General features: G+C 49.1%; 4 protein-coding genes across 10 annotated transcripts in view; 2 read left to right on the top strand and 2 right to left on the bottom strand.

Moving 5' to 3' along the window:
- Positions 1–387: 387 nt before the first annotated feature.
- On the bottom strand, positions 388–5,125 carry Cdca5 (cell division cycle associated 5). The gene is made up of 6 exons (XM_050137614.1): positions 4,945–5,125; positions 4,690–4,781; positions 4,541–4,606; positions 4,421–4,456; positions 1,701–2,126; positions 388–1,543 (listed from the first exon to the last, which is right to left on the bottom strand). The coding sequence occupies exons 1-6, from the start codon at positions 4,988–4,990 to the stop codon at positions 1,463–1,465; spliced, it is 747 nt and encodes a 248-aa protein (XP_049993571.1). The 5' UTR covers positions 4,991–5,125; the 3' UTR covers positions 388–1,462.
- An 82-nt stretch (positions 5,126–5,207) lies between these two features.
- On the top strand, positions 5,208–9,768 carry Zfpl1 (zinc finger protein like 1). Of its 5 annotated transcripts, none has more exons than XM_050137609.1 (8): positions 5,208–5,354; positions 5,677–5,786; positions 6,017–6,128; positions 7,559–7,752; positions 7,858–7,930; positions 8,007–8,153; positions 8,764–8,881; positions 9,316–9,768. In XM_050137609.1, exons 2-8 carry the CDS (start codon positions 5,685–5,687, stop codon positions 9,500–9,502), a joined length of 933 nt encoding a protein of 310 aa, XP_049993566.1. In that variant the 5' UTR covers positions 5,208–5,354; positions 5,677–5,684; the 3' UTR covers positions 9,503–9,768. The 5 variants fall into 5 exon arrangements, with proteins under 5 accessions (XP_049993566.1, XP_049993567.1, XP_049993568.1 ...); XM_050137610.1 differs by having other exon boundaries at positions 5,221–5,365; XM_050137611.1 differs by having other exon boundaries at positions 5,237–5,387.
- Positions 9,769–9,798: 30 nt separating this feature from the next.
- Tmem262 (transmembrane protein 262) lies at positions 9,799–12,580 on the bottom strand. 2 transcript variants are annotated; one of them, XM_050137616.1, is made up of 3 exons: positions 10,202–12,580; positions 10,038–10,105; positions 9,799–9,901 (listed from the first exon to the last, which is right to left on the bottom strand). In XM_050137616.1, exons 1-3 carry the CDS (start codon positions 10,373–10,375, stop codon positions 9,799–9,801), a joined length of 345 nt encoding a protein of 114 aa, XP_049993573.1. In that variant the 5' UTR covers positions 10,376–12,580. The 2 variants fall into 2 exon arrangements, with proteins under 2 accessions (XP_049993573.1, XP_049993572.1); XM_050137615.1 differs by having other exon boundaries at positions 9,825–9,901; positions 10,006–12,579.
- Positions 12,581–14,024: 1,444 nt separating this feature from the next.
- Positions 14,025–18,363, top strand: part of Vps51 (VPS51 subunit of GARP complex) — a 10,645-nt gene continuing 6,306 nt past the window's right edge. The window contains exons 1-2 of one of the 2 annotated variants that reach the window (XM_050137061.1): positions 14,025–14,313; positions 14,803–14,932. In XM_050137061.1, the coding sequence (XP_049993018.1) occupies positions 14,098–14,313; positions 14,803–14,932 (346 nt within the window). In that variant the 5' untranslated portion in view covers positions 14,025–14,097. Of the gene's footprint in view, positions 14,314–14,336; positions 14,478–14,802; positions 14,933–18,363 lie in introns of those variants that run through there. The other variant, XM_050137062.1, reaches the window with a different exon arrangement.

Raw genomic sequence — 18,363 nt, 5'->3', positions numbered from 1 at the left:
CTGCACAACAGCCTTAGCAATCACGCCTTTGGTCTGCTGCTCAGGGGTGATCACAGCCCAACTGCTGGGCAGGATCTTGGAGGGGCTGTTATATCTGAGCCACAGGCTCCTATGCTGGATGGAACTTTCAGAAAAGAGGAACAGGCTGGAGTAAGCCAATTCCATATACCTCCCCTGGGAAAGAGGACTTAGCAGCCCTACCAGATCCAAGTCTTCCCTCCTGGGATAGGGGGGCTTGGGCCTTCATTCCAAGAAGCCCAAGCTCAGAGGAACAGGGATCAAGTCAGTCATTAGAGGAAAGTCAGGCTGGTAGAGGAGCAGCCCTGGCATTCAGGGCTTCACACCAGCAGCTCTGTCTTTGACTAAATAGGACAGTTTACAAATAGGTAAAAACTATTTAAAAGTTTATTTACATTAAACCTTTCTCCTTGGGCTGCACATTAGTTCCACAAAGGCCAGACGGGTTTGTAGTAATGGCAGCAATCAACAGGGTCCAGCTCTAGGGTCCACAGGAACCAGCGAGGACAAATTCTTCAGGTGTGCTCCACCCAAAACCATCCTGGTGTAAGAGTGTGCTTGCTTGCAGTTCTCATTCCCCACAGTTTCTCCTCCCATGAACTTGCAAAAATCCAATGGCATTTGAAACCGTATCTTCTACCAGAGAGGAGTGGTAGGCAGGAGACATTTCCGCAGAGAGACCACGAGACACGCATTTTAACTCCCAGCAACCCCCTCGGAATGGTCTCATGTGAGAGTGTAATAGTCAAGCTCACAGCCTCCAGTGATGCAGCTGTCTGGATCACCGGCAGTAACACCCAGAGCTTTCTAAGTGTAGTTGCAGAGAACCACATCCTAGAGCTCAGACTGTGGCTCATTAGAAACAAAGAGATGTGGGTGAGGAAAGGATGGTCAAAGAGAGACCACAAACCTTGACATGGTGGCATCTGGAGCCCACACCATGAAGTATGTTCACTGTGCCCCAAGCATCGGTACCTCATTCACCAATGTGTTAACAGCAGAACACAGACACGAACAGTTCCTATGTAATAGTCACATGTATTTAAAAAAAAAAAAAAACACCCAACTATGACTCCCTCTGCCCTTTTCATAACCCAGAGTCCATGTCCAGCTCCCCAGCATGTGAGTTCCCTATCAGACTCTATAGAACGCCTTTACTGGTTGGTGGCCAGACTCCAAGCCACCAGAGGGCAACACCAGAGATAGCCCACAGCTGAACCTGTTTCTGACAGTGCGGGCTCAGAGCAGAATGGCTTCTCATCTCCAACAATGTGGAGGTAGACCGTCCAGGGTAACTAGTTACAATATGACAGGGGCCAGCAACACCTTTCTGGATAACAAGGCCAATAAAAAAAGAGGACCTTACAAGTCCTTTCTACTCAAGGGCAATATATGCACGAGGAGAGAGAGGTGAGAGCATGGCCGGGGGTACCCCCACTCTATCTCATTCAATCAGAAGATCAAACTTTTCAGCAGCTTCAAACTCAGCATTCATGGCCATAGCCCACTCATCCAGCTCCGATTTCTGGTGGAAAGAAATGAGGGCACATGAGCGGAGAAGGCAGTCATGTCAGCCAGAGTGTGTAACTTACCCACACCCTCAGGGGCCAGAGCTGATCCTGGCCCCATACACTCCCTGCCTGTACAGTGCACCTGCAGGAGAGACCCTGCCCCTTACTCACCAGGATCTCTGGCACCTTCTTCTTTCGCTTCTCTTTCACAGCTGGAGGAGAGATACCAGGAAGGGTTGTGTCTGGAACCCAGGGCTTCACAGGTACTTTTGGGACTTCAGTTAACTTTGAACACACAACAGGTGAGACTCCAGGCAAGTCTTCAGGTCCCTCAAAGCCAAAGAAGGACCGGCGACCAGGAGTGGAGGTTGAGGCAGAACTGAGGCTCTCCAGCCGACTGTATGATCGTCTGACTTTCTGGGACATTTCCAAGTCTCTGGTGTCCAGCTCTCCCTCCCCGGAGTTAGAGTCAACATTCTGAGCGTACAGCACTGGGGTGCTGGTGGGAGTACCAGGGACACTGCAAGTCTTGAAGAGGTCCTCCTTAGTAGGGACCTTGAGAGGAGGGTTGTTTTCTTTTTCCAAGATAAAAGAGATCTGTATCGGGACAGGAGAGAGAACCCCTGTCAGCTAGGGGATTCAGGAAGGGAAAGACTGCGCAGAAGACAATTCTGTTTCTTGTGTATTTTATGGGGTTGGGGATGGGACACAGGGCCTTGTGTATGTAAGGCAACTGCTGTGCTGAGGAGCTCCACCCCTAGTCCAGGACAGCCCCCCCCCCCCCAGACAGGGTTTCTCTGTGAAACAGTCTTAGCTGTCCTAGAACTCACTTTGTAGACCAGGCTGGCCTCAAACACAGAGATCCGCCTGCCTCTGCCTCGAAAGTGCTGGGATTAAAGGCGTATGCCGCTGCCACCCAGCTCAGGACAGATTTTGAGCAATGAACAGTCATGGAGCACATGCTCATAATGCACAAACCCTGGGGTCTACTCCACTGCTGAGAAGAGAAGCATTACTGCTCCTGAGAAGCCGCACACAAGATTCATTACATTCATTACACTTGCTGCCACAGTCAATGTACCTGGCATAGAGCCACCTACTCCTCCAGCTGACAAAGTCCCAGCATACAGGCTTGATGGCCTCCTGTTTTGCCTGCATCCATGCATCTAATCCCACTCACCCTCTATGGGTCAACGCCACATAGCTTCTAAAGAGTTTTCCAAAATGTTCACCTCTATACTGGTGACCTGCCCTACACCAGGGAATGTTTTGGGCACTGGGAATCTATCAGGGAAAACGAAAGCAGCATTGGCATCAGTGCCTCCACTGCATACTGAAAACACAAGACAGAAAACCGGAGGTGGGCATGTTTAAAAAGCAAAACAAGCCGGGTGGTGGTGGTGCACACCTTTAATCCTAACTGACTAAGGTACACTGCAATACCACCTCTGCACACACAGGCTACCGTGAAGGCTTTGACCCAAGGCCAATGGAGCCATAGCAAAGCTGGTCAGCAAAAACGTAACCTGACAATGTACTTTTGAGGCTCATGTGTTGTCACTATACCCCCACTTTCAGTTTAAACAGGTCCTCCTCAGGGAGGCTGTCCTTCACCTGGGATTCACAGATTAGCCCAGACTTTCATTTGCAGCTATTCTGCTACAATACCCTTTTAACTTCTAGTACAGCAATATAGCTATCTATATTATATAGTAACAGTGGCCTGTTACTAGTTAACTCAGTCATGCCACCCAGATGGGGGAAGTTTCTTGAGGATCGGGGTCACCTGTGTCAACGCCCAGGGTACAGCAGAACCTTGCACACTGGAGGGTCAAACAAGGAAGGAAGGAGAGTCCCCAAGGAAACACAATCTCAAAAACACAAAGTGTTCTTGGGCAAATGACCAAAGTCCTTAAAAGTTCTGCCCAAATTACAAAAGCACATACATATAACTCATCTTTTATATTTGAACTCAGAGATACACTTGCCTCTTCCTTCAGAGTGCTGAAGTTAAAGGCTCATGCCACCACTTCCTGGCAACCAGAGCCATCTTTGCAGACTCCAAACACAACTCATTCTATAACCATCAACAATCAATAAAAAACAGATTTTTTTTTCTTTTGGTTTCTCAAGATAGTATTATTATTTTCTGTGTAGTCCTGGCTGTCCTGGAACCCAAAGACCTCCTTGCCTCTACCTCCCAGAGTTCTGGGTTTAAAGACGTGTGCCACCAATGCAAAATGGTTTATAGAAGACCTGTGGTTAGGGCATAACTCAGCTTTTTTTGTTGTTTTTGTTTTTTTTTTTTTTGAGGCAGGGTTTCTCTGCCTCTGGCTGTCCTGGAACTCACCCTGTAGACCAGGTTAGCCTCAAACTCACAGAGATCCACCTGCCTCTGCTTCCCAAGTGCTGGGATTAAAGGCGTGCGCCACCACTGCCCGGCTCATTTTTAGAGCATTTTCACTATTTTCCTTAAAAGTTGAGTCATAGCTCAGTGGTGGTGGCCAATGCCTTTAATCCCAGCACTCGGGAGGCAGAGGCAGGCAGAGCTCTTAGGACCAGCCTGGTCTACAGCAACTTCCAGTTCAGGACAACAGGTTACGCAGCGAGACCTAAGGTGAAGATTCATGAAGGTCTCAAGAGGCAAACTGTTCTTAACTGCCTGGGTACAAGTAGTGCTTAATATGTAGTATGTCTAACCTTTCTTTCTTTTTGAGACAAGGTTTCTCTGTGTAGCTTTGGAGCCTGTCCTGGAACTCGCTCTGTAGACCAGACTGGCCTCTGCTTCCCAAGTGCTGGGATTAATGGCGTGCACCGCCACCACCTGACTGTACCCTTATTTCTAAGGTGAACTGGATCCCACACAAATAAGGAGATGGAACTGAACTCACCCTAGGACTCCTTCGAAGCGTGCGGGCAGATGGGACCTGTAGGGATAACATCAAGCCGTCAATCAATAGCTATGCCCAGTTTTGACATCTCACTCCCAAATCCCTCTCTCGATTCCTCACCTCTACTGCGTGAGCCACGATCTTCTTCAAGACGATGGGCTTTCTGACCGGAGCCGCATGAGGTGTCTGAAAAGGGGACGAGAGATTACCATAAGCTTTACATTAATTCAAAGCCCTCTTGGTCAGAACCTGAGGAATTCGGATCGTACCTTCGGCCAAATTTCAGGAAAGATGTTTGGAAGATCTGAGCCAGATTTCCGCTGGAACCTCTTAGAAGACTTAGTAAGTGGAGTCCTGACTCCTGGAACGGAAACATGTTTAAGGATAAGCAAAAAACTTATAAGACAACAATCAAACGAAGCAAGATGCTTGACGAGTTCGGGAAAGCAGGCGTCTTCCAAGGGGAGCTAAGCTTCGTTCCCCAAACGACGCGGCCCTACCGCTCTCGCGCGCCCTCCGCTCACCCGACCGCTGGGCGGCCCCTCCGGACCGCGTTCGCCGCTCCGACATGCCCACGATCCGGCTCAGTCTCCGCCGCAGTTGCCAACCTACGCTCGCGCCGACCGGGAAGCTTGTGTCCACAAACGTTCAAATTACCCGCCTAAAGAGGAAGGAAGCGGAAGTGACGCAAGAAGAAGGCCGGCCCTTGGACAACCTCTTTGTCGCCAAAGGTTTACGTCTTGCGTAAAGCCGAGGCTTGGCCTGGGGGCGCTGTGGCGTCATCAGCGTGCGCCGCACCCGGAAGAGACGTGGCAGCGGAGGGATAATCAGAGCGGCCGGAGCCGAAGGGAGCAGCGCTTCAGCTACCGGAGTGGGTCAACGCAGTCTCCGACCTTCCGCGCTTCCCACCACCCTACGCAGCTCGTCGCGACCGGTATCGCGGAGGTTCTCTGAGAACCAGAATGGGGTCTGCCTGATGGGGGCGGGGCCAAGAGGGGGTGGGGTCTTGGGGGCGGGGTTGGTGATTTTGGAGTTCTTGATGGAGAAGTCGTACGCCTTGGGGTGGGGTCGTGATGGAATGAGGGGTCGCCTGTGGTAAAGTCTGTGTAGGGGGCGTGGCTTTCCTCGTACTGAAGCCGTTTGGACTGGTGTGGAACGGGTCTGGGGGGATTTAAAAAAAGAAACGAACTGGATTGGTGAGAACAAAGTGGCAGTCACCAGAACCTGGTTTCTTGCTAACTCAGACATCTCCCTAGGATCGATCATGGGACTTTGCAAGTGTCCCAAGAGGAAGGTGACAAACCTGTTTTGCTTCGAACACCGAGTCAACGTCTGCGAGCACTGTCTGGTAGCCAATCACGCCAAGGTGGGTCGTTTGGAGCAGTGGCTGAGTAGGGCACTGGGTGGGCAGGCAAGATGGGCTCCTTCCAAATCCATGAGGTACTCTAGCTAGGTTGTACGCTAACCAAGGGCAAGGGCTTGGGTATAGTTCTCTCTGCTGGGCCTTCAGTAGGTGTTCAGTTCATGCTCACTGGCTAAACAGAAAAACAAGGCAGGAGCCTGGACACCAGTTGTGCCATCTCTCTCCCACTCCAGTGCATCGTGCAGTCCTACTTGCAGTGGCTACAAGATAGTGACTACAACCCCAACTGCCGCCTGTGCAGCACTCCCCTGGCCAGTCGAGAGACAACCCGTCTTGTCTGCTATGGTGAGGCTTGGGCACTGGGAAGGGGTCTGGGCAGCTCTAGGGTCTGGGCAGCTCCAGGGTCTGGGCAGCTCCAGGGTCTGGGCAGCTCCAGGGTCCAGCTTGGGCACTGGTCTGCTAGCACCCTTCTAGCAGCAAGACAGTGAGCCTCTCAAGCCTGGAGGCTAGAGCCTCAGATCCCGATCCTGTTAGGTGCTTCCCTGCTTTGTAAGCCTAGGCAAGCCTTTTCCTTTCACGTCTTCCTGCTCTGCCAGTCTTCGAGAGCTGGAGATGACTGTGAGCAAGATTCATTGTTCAGGAACGTTACTGACTCCAAGACTGAACAGAGAGGAAGCGCCTCCCACGTTACAGTTAGAGGGAGTCAGTAGCCACAGCCTAGTGTAAAAGCCTCAGCTTAAGTCTTTCAAGATGCTGGTACAAAGGGGGCAGCTTTTTACCTGGTTTTCCCATGAAACTGTGTGTATACTCATACAAAGGTGTACTTTAATACTCATGGGAGAGTTAGTGGATAACAAGTGTATATGAACACGTGTACTGTAGAGTGCATGGTGACATGAATGTATATGAACACGTGTACCGTAGAGTGCATGGTGACATGAATGTATATGAACACGTGTACCGTAGAGTGCATGGTGACATGAATGTATATGAACACGTGTACCGTAGAGTGCATGGTGATATGAATGTATATGAACACGTGTACCGTAGAGTGCATGTGACATGAATGTATATAAACACATGTATCGTAGAATTCATGATGACATGAGGGTGATGGATTCTGAGTATCAGCTGACATGAATCTACAGATGTGTATACCTTACATGAGTGACATCCAGTGTAGGTTGAGGGAATTGTTCTTGGGTTTGCTTATATTTTTATAAGTATGTGTATATTTGTGCCTCTGGATATATGCATGAATCTGTGCATATGTCTGGAAGCTTTCCTGAAAGTATTCTTGTATGTAGTTCTTTCTTTCTTCCTTTCTTTCTTCTTTCTTTCTTTCTTTCTTTCTTTCTTTCTTTCTTTCTTTCTTTCTTTCTTTTTTATCTCACAGGGATGACCTTGACCTCTTGATCCTCTTGCCTCCACCTCCCAAGTGCTAGGTTTATTAGCCCAAGGAGTGTGATGAGTTTAGGCCCAGAGAAGACTCTTGATAGGGTAGATGGCATTTTCTTCCCAGCCACACCTTCTCCTTATGGACTGACCAAGTCTAATGTACTGTGATTTAGTACAGTGGTATTCACAAGAAGGCTGAATGAAGCCTTAGAGACCAGGGGTGAGGAGAAAAAAGAATGGCCCTGGGTATCCACATATATGTCCATTCATTCCTGCAATGAGCTGGCAGGGGCAGGGCAGGGGGCATTGCTATGCCTAGGCTAAGAGCCCAGAGTTGTCTTTATCTTTCTTTTCCTTCTTATTTCATGGGCCCTAAGATCTCTTCCACTGGGCCTGCATCAACGAACGTGCTGCTCAGCTCCCACGGAACACGGCTCCTGCGGGTTACCAGTGCCCCAGCTGTAATGGCCCCATCTTCCCCCCAGCCAACCTAGCTGGCCCCGTGGCTTCAGCACTGAGAGAGAAGCTAGCCACGGTCAACTGGGCCCGGGCAGGACTGGGACTTCCTCTGGTGAGAGTCCCCCTGCCTGTCTGGTCATCTGTTTGCCCTGACCCCCACCTGAGCCAGATTGGATGGGTGAGCAGCCAGGCTGCTAACTTAGATTCCTTTCTCCAGATCGATGAGGCGATAAGCCCAGAGCCTGAGCCCCTCAATTCCTCAGACTTCTCTGACTGGTCCAGCTTTAATGGTAAGGGTGGCCTCCATCTGCTGTCTGGGTGGGCCTTGCCTCCCTGTTCCACTGACAGTTCTTTCTCCATCCACAGCTACCAACCCCCCTGTGAAAGAAGAGATAGACAGCACGTCTGTTGCTCCAGCTTTCTACACCCAGGTTCCCCACCCCCCTTCTTCCCCAAGCCACCCCGAGCAGCACACCGTCATACACATGGGTGGTACTGAGGCCCTGACACACGGTGAGCTGGGGAATTTCCGCAGTCAGAGAATGGGAAAGTATGGGTGATTTGTGTGGCGAGAGCTCAGGAGCCCCATGTGGAATGGCTCTTCCTCACTCCAAGGACAGATATTGCCTCCCCACAATTTCCAAGAATGTTGGCTGAGGTTTTCTCTCTCACCAAGTTCCACATCCGTTTAGTCCAAAGAAACACACAGAGGTCTACATTAATTATAAACTGATTGGCCTATTAGGTCAGGCTTCTTATTAATTTCTATAACTTATATTAATCTATAATATTTGTCTGTGTTAGCCACGTGGCTTGGCACCTTTTTCGGCAAGGCATTCACATCTTGCTTGCTCTGTGTCTGGCTTCCTTTCTGGGTGACGACTGCAGACTGAAACTTCCATCTTCCCAGAATTGTCGTTGCCCTACCTATACTTCCTGCCTGGCTATTGGCCAATCAGCATTTTATTAAAAATAATACAAGTGACAGGATGAAAGACCACTGTCCCACAGTACAAGATGCTCTGTTAGGTTGGGAGAGCAGGAGATTCTTTGTCCCACCTCCACGCGTGCCACAGGGCCAGTTTGTCTGAGCCTGTTCATGCTGGTGTTTCTATCCCTATAGCCCCAAGGAAGGTATATGACACACGGGATGATGACCGAACAGCAGGACTCCATGGAGATTGTGATGACGACAAATATCGCCGCCGGCCTGCTCTGGGCTGGCTGGCCCAACTTCTCAGGTACATGGAGACATGCAGGATGAGTGTCAGAAAGGAGAGGCCCCATGGTGGACAATTTAATGGCAGTAGGCTTGTTCTGGGCACTGGCAGGATCCAGTGCCAGGGCCACAATGAGGTCCTGGCTGGCAGGCAGGCTTACTATTCATGTCCTTTTCAGGGGCTGTGCCCTTTGAAATTAGGCTCTGAGGCCCCTTCCTGCTGTGATGTCACCTGATTTTTATTAGTCTCCTTCATGTTCAAGCTTCCAGGACAATTTGTGTGTTACTGGCTCAAGCTTCATAATAACCCCAGATGATGGCCAGTGCAGGGGAACAGGGGTGATCACTCCCGGTGCACAGATAAGGAAATTAAGGCCTAAAGATAGTGGCTAAGACTTCTCTCTGTGCCAGGGCAGGGTCCTAGGGCCTCACCTGACTTTTGCTCATTCCTCTCAGGAGCAGGGCTGGGTCCCGGAAGCGGCCACTGACTCTGCTCCAGCGGGCAGGGCTCCTGCTCCTGCTGGGGCTGCTGGGCTTCCTGGCACTCCTTGCCCTTATGTCTCGCCTCGGCCGGGCTGCAGCTGACAGTGATCCCAATCTGGACCCACTCATGAACCCTCACATCCGTGTAGGTCCTTCCTGAGCCTGTGCTTGTCTGGCCCAGCTTAGGACCCGAAGTCCTGGGGAGAGAAGGTCGGTGAGGCCTGGGAGCTTTTCTCTCTACTCCTTTTCCTCAGTCCTGAGTCACTACAATCCCCTGGACCAAGTCAGCTGGAGGCTGAGGCTGCAGGCCAGGTCTGTAGCCCTGTTGGTCGTTTTGGTCTTCACTTGCTGGTTCCTGGGTCTCCAGCCTCTACTTAACCCTCAACGGAGCAGACAGGTGCAAATAAACAACAGACTTTATTAAAACACCTGAAGCAGCTTTTTCCATCTCCCTTCTCAGCCCTGTCCCCAATCCCCAGGCCTCAGTGGTTCTCCTCTCGGTAATTGATGGCCAGAAACTCCAGGGACATGCGGTTGAAGAACATGGCTCCATTGAGTACTGGGTGGAGGAGAGAGCCCATCAGCTCAACAGTTTTGTCCCCTCCTTGACACTTCTCAGGGTTTCAAAACTCCCCCTCCTTGTAAGCACACCTCCCCACTCACTCAGGATGATCAGAGCAAAGCAGCGAAGAAACTTGTCACTAGTCATCTCTGCGTAGAGTGACCCCATGGCAGCCCAGCAGATGCTGATCACCTGGGAGAACTGGGAGAGGGGTCCAGTGGGAGAGCGGCCCCTGACGTAGACACTTTCATCAGCCCCTTTGCTTTCCCCAGCCCTCGAGCCCCTCCCCAGACCTACTATCAGGACAACCGTGTATCGGAAGCTCATGCGGTCGTAGTGGTGGCTGACACAGAAGTTGTGAACATCACTAGCAAATACACCCATGTGTAGGAAGAAGAGCATTAATGCAGCTACGGTGAGCATCATGCCTGGAGGGAAGAAGAATACGGCTATTCGGTCCCGCCATCTCATCCTGGTGACAGCCTGGACTCAAGTCAGGCTCAGGAACTGGAGCAAGTGGTTAGTGTCCAGAGACAGTAAAGTCCTGCCATTCTAGGGTATTCTGGCAGAAACAGTAGTGTATTCCAGAGTGAGGGAGGCATTGAAGAGGACAAGGTTCTAGAACATAGCCTGATTCCAACAAACAGAAGAATGTTTCTGAGTATTGAGATGTTCCCTTGTGGAGTGGCAGGCAGAATGAGCTGAACAGCAGGAGCCTGTGGTGTAGGCAAGGGGCAACAGCCCACACCATTCTGTCCTCTGTACTTCCTGGCAGCTCAGTATTCCCACAGGAGACGTTGTACAGGGGACAGGCAAGGGCTCAGAAAGGTGAAGGAGTATGTCCTAGCTCCACAACAAGGCTTTTGGCTTTGATTGTTTGGTTTTCGGTTTTATTTTGTTTTGTTTTAAACACAGGATTTCTTTGCATAGCTCTGACTATCCTGGATTTTGCTCTTAGAACAGGCTAGCCTCAGAGATCCTCGTGTCTTTAAAATAGAGAGCGCTAAACCGGGCGGTGGTGGCACATGCCTTTAATCCCAGCACTTGGGAGGCAGAGGCAGGCGGATCTCTGTGAGTTTGAGACCAGCCTGGTCTACAAGAGCTAGTTCCAGGACAGGCTCCAAAACCACAGAGAAACCCTGTCTCGAAAAAGCAAAAACAAAACAAAAAAACGCTATTTTAAAGGTGCGAGCCACCATGTCGAGCTCGTCCACAGCAGGCTTTAGGCAGGTGAGTGGTTAGTGCGTAGATGAGTAGCTAAATGCTTTCCCAGTGGAGGGAAGGCTTTGGCCAAATCCCAAGCTTTGGCTCTCTAAACTGAAACACTGGAGTTCATGTCCCTTGTCACCACAGATTTCAATAAGCAGAGACAGGAAATGAATCTAAACTGCCCTTTCTTCAGAGAATCTTCTGGATTGCTACAGACTGATCCACAAATCTGCCTCCCCCTCCCAGTTCTGGCTACCAGATTTCATAGGGAACCAGACACAGCAAAATGTAGTCGTCCCTCTGATTGCGTAGTTGGCCTTGTCCCCAAGTTCCACAGGGTCTGTGCTGCTTTTCCTGTCACCTGTGTCCTGTGCTTTGCCCTCCTTGTCTCTGTGCAGTGCTGGTTTGAGCCCTTCCAAGGCCTGTGTATTTTTATAGCATGAAGTACAAGTAATCTTCTAAAGATTTCATTACTTTAGTTAATGCTAATTAATTTAATTTAGAGTTGATTTTGTTTGTTTGAAACAAGGTCTCGGGGCTGGAGAGATGGCTCAAAGGTTAAGAGCATTGCCTGTTCTTCCAAAGGTCCTGAGTTCAATTCCCGGCAACCACATGGTGGCTCACAACCATCTGTAATGGGGTCTGGTGCCCTCTTCTGGCCTGCAGGCATACACACAGAATATTGTATACATAATAAATAAATAAATATTTTTTTTTTAAAAAAAAGAAGGTCTCACTAGGCATCTCTGGTTTACTCTGGAACTCATTGTGTAGACCAAGATGGCCTCAAACTCACAGAGATCCACCTGCTTGGACCACAGGTGTGTGCCCCTATGCCCGCCGAATTTATTTCAGTGTATGGTAGGTGGATTTAGCGTGCTCACATGGCATAGTGCATATAGGACAATTTTCAGGAACCCAGGCTAGGTTGGCCTCAAAATTACTATAAGGATGATTTTGACCCCCTCCTAATCTTTGCTCCTGAATGCTGGGACTCTAGGTAGGAACACACCACCGTGCCTGGTGGTTTTCTTTTTAAATTTTTAAATTTATTTATTTTATTTTTTATTTTTTCTGTATGTATGAGCATTTTGTCTTCATACACATGTGTTCCTGGCTCCCCATGGAGGCCAGAAGAGGACATTGGATCCCCCAGGATTGGAGTTACAGACAGTTGTGAGTCTGGGAACATGGGTCATCAGATAGAGCAAGTACTTTTAATTGCTAAGCCATCACTCCAGCTTAAATTCACCTTCATAAACTATAGCTTCATAGGCTGAAATCTTCATGTACACAGTTTCTAAACAACCCAGTGAACCAGAAGTAAAGATACTTTTGGTCCAAGACCATGTGAATAAATAAATGCTTTGGGGTTTGTGGGACATTTAGACTGTGACAAGAGGAGCCATAAATGATAGGTAAAGAAATGGGCACTGGGGCTGGAGAGATGGCTCAGTGGTTAAGAGCACTGGCTGCTCTTCCAGAGGTCCTGAATTCAATTCCCAGCAACCACATGGTGGCTCATAACCATCTGTAATGAGATCTGGTGCCCTCTTCTGGCGTGCAGGCATACATGGAGGCAGAATGTTGTAAACATCTTTTTTTTTTTTTTTTTAAAGAAATGGGCAGTGAGCACACTTGGGAGGCAGACAGATCTCTGTGAGTTCAAGGCCAGCCTAGTCCTCAGAGTGAGTTCCAGGACAGGCTCCAAAGCTACACAGAGAAACCCTGTCTCAAAAAACCAAACAACCAAACAAATAGCAAAAGAAAGTGGTGAAGACTAGGTATTGCTCTTGCAGTTTGGCCCCAGCATTCATGTTGGGAAGCTTACACAAGCTGTGACTACAGCTCCTAGGTATCAGACACACCCTCTTCCGGCCTCCTCAGGCACCTGCATACACATAACTAAAGACAATATGTATTGAGACTGGACAGATCAGATGTCACATACATTTTAATATTTAAAATTTGTGTTTTTTGGAGACAGGGTTTCTCTGTGTAGCTCTGGCTTCCTGGTACTTGATCTGTAGACCAGTCTGGTCTCAAACTCAAGAGATCCAAGTGCTGCCTCCCAAGCGCTGGAGTTAAGGGTGTGTGCCACCATCACCCGGCTATTACTATTTTTGAGACAGGGTTTCTCTAGCTTTGGAGCCTGTCCCGGAACTTGCTCTATAGACCAGGTTGGTCCCAACTCAAAGATCTACTTGCCTCTGCCTCCCAAGTGCTGGAATTAATAGTGTGGCATGGCTATTCGTGGTTTACAGATTAAAATAGGTGGTAGTCAGCGTTTGGTCTATAGGACTCCTGGCAGACCACCACCCTATCAGCCCATCCTCGGTAACGTTTACATACATCACTGGTAAAGTCTCATTTTCTTCTATTTAATTCAGCATATTCCAATCTGACCTCGTTCTCTCCTCTCTTGAGAGCTTCGCCTCTATGAATGCCCGAGTCTTTTGTCTAAATCAGAAATTGAGGAATTATCAATCCCAGCTCCGCACTCAGCACATCTCCCCAGCCACTTCAGGTTTGCAGGGTCTGTTCTGAAAGCACCATAGAATAGAGGTTCTCATATTGGGTGTGAGTAGAAACCCCGCAGGACCTTGGGAAACAATGCCCTAGTGCCACAGTATAGACTACTGAGTGGACACTCAGATCTTTGCAGACCTCCTGTGAAGCATATTCCCTAAATTTAATGCCCATTCAGTTAATCTAGGCACATATTCCATGAGTCTTTCCTGTCGGGATGCAGGAGTGGGACGCCAGGACTCGCCCACTTTACTGCCGTACACATTCACAGGAGTCAGAAGCTCAGCGAAACCTCTGCACGCCAGAAACGCAAGGCGGAACTTTAGTCTCACACGTCCTATAGCTGCAGAGGAACGTTTCACCTAAAGGACCGCCTGGTTTCAACTACGTTATGGCTCCCGGAAGTGTTTCCCTTCCCCTCCCCAACTTTATCCCCTTGTGCTGCGGTTGGAGCTATGGCGGCAGCGGCAGCTGTGGGGCCCGGGCCCGGGGACTCCCCAGAAGGACCCGAGGCGGACGCTCCGGGGCGTCGGCGGAAGACTCATGGGATGCTGAAGCTTTACTACGGCCTCTCGGAAGGGGAAGCAGCGGGGCATTCTGCGGGGCCTGACTCTCTAGACCCGACAGATCTCAATGGGGCGCACTTCGACCCGGAAGTTTATCTGGACAAGGTGTGTGTGCGAAGTGGGGCGGGTCCATACCCCCAATATACTACTGGACCCTAGGTCATGCCCCGCAGTTAGTTGATGTGGTGAGGGGAGCGAGAGTTCGTAAAAGGAGGACGGCCCTTACTGGGCAATAGGGGCAGATCTGGAGCTCAGCGAGCACTGAACCGGTTAGGACTGACGGGAGGGGGGGGATACAGGGTCTGTGGTCTCGATGCTGACGTTCTGATAGGCCCGGGTCGTGGGCGTGGCCATGTCCTGACAGGCGCTAGACTGGACCTGGTTTAAGATGAGCCTGAAGAGTTTGAAAGCTGACAAATTCCAAACTGGGTCTAATCTAGTAACCCCTGAAGTATGTCACTTATAGGTTCTATATCTGGAATTCCTAATAAAGGTGGAATCACTGTTGTCTTACACGGAAAGCCAGCTAAGCTAAGGCAAGGCAGGGGGCCATGAATGAGCACTAACACTGACTGCTCCTAACTGCTTCTCTAGCTGCGTAGAGAATGTCCTCTGGCCCAGCTGATGGATAGTGAGACGGACATGGTGCGACAGATCCGGGCTCTAGACAGCGACATGCAGACCCTGGTCTATGAGAACTACAACAAGTTCATCTCGGCTACAGGTGATCCCGCTGGGAGACACTCCTTCCAGCCCTTACCTCTCCCCTGTGCTGAGAAAAACGGATCAAAGGAAAGAGACCCAGATGATAATTTTTCCCAACGTCAATCCGCTGTCACCTCTGTCCTGGTCTGTGTGGTTAGACTCTTATGCAAGCAGCGGTTACTATGGGAGGGTTGTCCTAACGACCAGAGGAAGGGAGGAAGGATAAAATGAAGTGAGTTTATCTGAAGTGTTTAGGAAGCACTCGGGAGTTTCAGTAAACTTTAGTTTTTGTCTTTTTACATTTATTTATCTTGGATATGTGTGTATCGGCTTCCCGAGTCAGTTCTCTCCAGCATGTGGGTCCCAGGGATTGAACTCAGGTCATCAGGCTTGATGACAGGCACATTTACCTGCTGCTAAACCATCTCACAGGCAATCAATTTTTTTTTTTAATTTTATGAGTAGTAACTTTTGTTTCTGGTCAGTCTGCCTCAAGGGTAAACTTGTCGCTCCCGTCCTTTCTCTGTCCTCATTCCTTATGACTTAGTAGTGTTTAATTATGTGTGTGGATATGTACGTGTAAGGGCAGGTGTCCTTGGAGGCCAGAGACCAGAGGTGTCAGGTCCCCTGGAGCTGGGTTCCAGTCTCTTGTGAGCTGACTGACATGGGCGCTCAGCACTGAACTCAGGTCCTCTCTAAGAGCACTACACTCCCAGCCGTTGAACTGTCTCTCCAGCCCTAGTGCCTGACTGCTCAGGTCTCCTCCCACTGCCTTCTAGCTTCATTTCAGAAGATACTCTTGAGGTTTGTGTAATAACACTAAACCGCACCCGGGAAGCAGGCCACAGAGCATGTTACGTCTGGGGGCGTGTGTCTTTACAGGTAGTACTGCTCTCCCGGTGTCACAGTGGCGGCTAAGTGACACATCCTCGCTGCTCTTTTATCTGATTTCAAGCAGGTTGATCGAAGTAGGTGCTTGTCTATTAATGCTAGCCTTAGGATGAAGGGAGACAGTGATTTCTGTGCTGAGGAATTTTCCACAGGAATTTTGCCAGTATTACATTTTCTCATTTGTTAGAGTATGTGTAGTGTTTGACATTTATCTGTTGCTTAATAGAGATGACTTGAGTATTTTCTTAACTTTTTTCTAAGGAAGGGAAAAATCATAAAGTGAGCGTTAGGAGAGCTGAGATGGCTAACCCACAGAGACTAGGCTTGGCAAGATGGCAGAGTTTTACATTTCCTCAAGAAACACACTGGCCCTGGCGACAGATGTCTGTGATGCCAGCATTCCAGAAGCTGAGGGAGAAGGTTAGCATGAGTACAAGGCCAGACTGAGCTACAGAGCAGTGGATTTGAAATAGCAGAAGAGCTGGCTGTGGTGAGAGACAGAAGGGTCTCTGTGAATGTGATACCAGCCTGGTCTACCTCTGACTGTGAGGCCAGCCAGAGCTGTGACACAGCTCTTTAAGAAAAGCTCCCCTCACCCCCCAAAAAAAGAAGGAAAGAAAGAAAAAGAAACCAGAAGGATGAGCAAACTTGAAGATAGGTCAGTTGAGATGATGTAGTATGAAGGGTAGGAAGTAAAAAAATAAAGTTGAGGACTGGAGAGATGGCTCAGAGGTTAAGAGCACTGGCTGCTCTTCCAGAGGTCCTGAGTTCAATTCCCAGCAACCACATGGTGGCTCACAACCATCTGTAATGAGATCTGGTGCCCTCTTCTGGCCTCAGGCAGAATGCAGGCAGAACACTGTATACATAATGAATGAATAAAGAAAGAAAAAAAGTTGAAACAAAGTGGGCACAACGGAACACCCGCATAATTCAAACAATGAAGAGGTAGAAACAGGAAGTTTAAGGCCAGTTTGAGCTTTAAGAGACTCTGTCTCACAAGAAAACAAAACTTTCAATAGGTTGTGTGTGGATATGTACCAGAATATGGACTGGAGGTGTACCTCAAGAGTTTGCCCAACATGCAGAAAGTCCTGCATTTGGCTCCCTGTTTTTGCTGTTTCAAATACCCAGTGGGGATCGCTCAGCAGGTAAAGATGCTTGTCGCCTGACAACCTGAGTTCAGTCCTTGGGACCCATGTGGCTGAGTAAGAGAACCAACTCCCAAAGGTTGTCCTCCGACCTCCACATGAGAAATGTGGAGTGCACAGGTGCTCACATGTGCACAGCACGCTCCTCCCATTACATAATCACATGAACGAAAAATAAGCTCATGGAAAGATGTTCCATATTGTTATTGATTAAGGACGTGTGGCTTCTCTGCACACCCACTAGTATTGCCATAATTACATAAATAATAATGTTGGTTGGGATGTGGAAGATACAGAGCCCTAATAAAGTAGCAGTGGAAATACAGAGTTGTACCCCCAGTGTAGAAAAGCTTGGCCAGTCCTCAAAAAGCCCACAAAAAAAACAAAACAAAAAAATCTTGGGCAGTAAATCCTATTGAAAATTAATAGACTTCCAAGCCAACAAGGGCTACATAATGAAAACCTGTCTCACAGACAAAACAAAAAGCAAAAGATTAAGAGGCTTTTGGAATATACTCATAATATGGACGCCACAAAGGGAACACATCCACATAGTCAGCAGCCAGACCAGAAAGAAGCATGCCAATGGCTGGGATGGAGCTCAGTGGTAGAAGACTTGTTTAGCACGTGTGAGACCCAGCCTTGCCAAAGGAGTCTTTTTGTTGTTGTTTCGTTTTTCGTTTTTCAAGACAGGGTTTAGAGCCTGTCTTGGAACTCGTTCTGTAGACCAGGCTGGCCTTGAACTCACAGAGACCTGCCTTTGCCTCCTGAGTGCTGGTATTAAAGGCATGGGCCACCACCGTCCAACCATAGGAGTCTTTCTTACCAAACACTGGTCACTTTGTGTTTGTTTGGACATGGGACAGCTTTTGTTTTCAGTCTGAAGGTTCTATGGCTGTGAAGTCAGCAGTAATGATGGTATCTCAATTTGGTCTCCTTTCTTCCTTCTTCCCTTCCTTCCTTCCTTTTTTCTTTTTGGTCTTTTGAGACAGGGTTTCTCTATTATAGTCATGGCTTCCCTGAAACTTGCTCTATAAACTGGGCTCAAATTCACAGAGATCGGCCTGCCCCTGCCTCCCCAGTGCTGGGACTAAGGGCATGTGCCACCACCGCCTGGCTGTGTTGTTGCATTTACACATTCTCTTACTGTGTAGTCCTGACCAGCCTGAGACTTTAACTGGTAACTTGTCAGGTTGGTGCTGCAGTGCTGGGTTGTCTTAGGACAGCCCTGCTCCCCGCGCTGTTGCTCATGTGTAACTTCTATCTTGCATCTTTATTTTACCACTACCTTCCTTGCTATGGCACCATGAACTCAATAAGAATGGGAAGGACTAGGAAGGTGGAACAGACTAGAGCACGAGCCTGGCATGTGAGAGGCCCATTGGCCGGGGGGGGGGGGGGGGGGGGG

This window comes from Alexandromys fortis, unplaced genomic scaffold (assembly GCF_014885135.2).
Source record: "Alexandromys fortis isolate MF-2015 unplaced genomic scaffold, M_Fortis_MF-2015_v1.1 scaffold_3, whole genome shotgun sequence".
Classification (NCBI taxonomy): Eukaryota; Metazoa; Chordata; class Mammalia; order Rodentia; family Cricetidae; genus Alexandromys; species Alexandromys fortis.
Note: the sequence above shows the minus strand (reverse complement) of the source record. Positions and strands in the feature narration are given on the sequence as shown.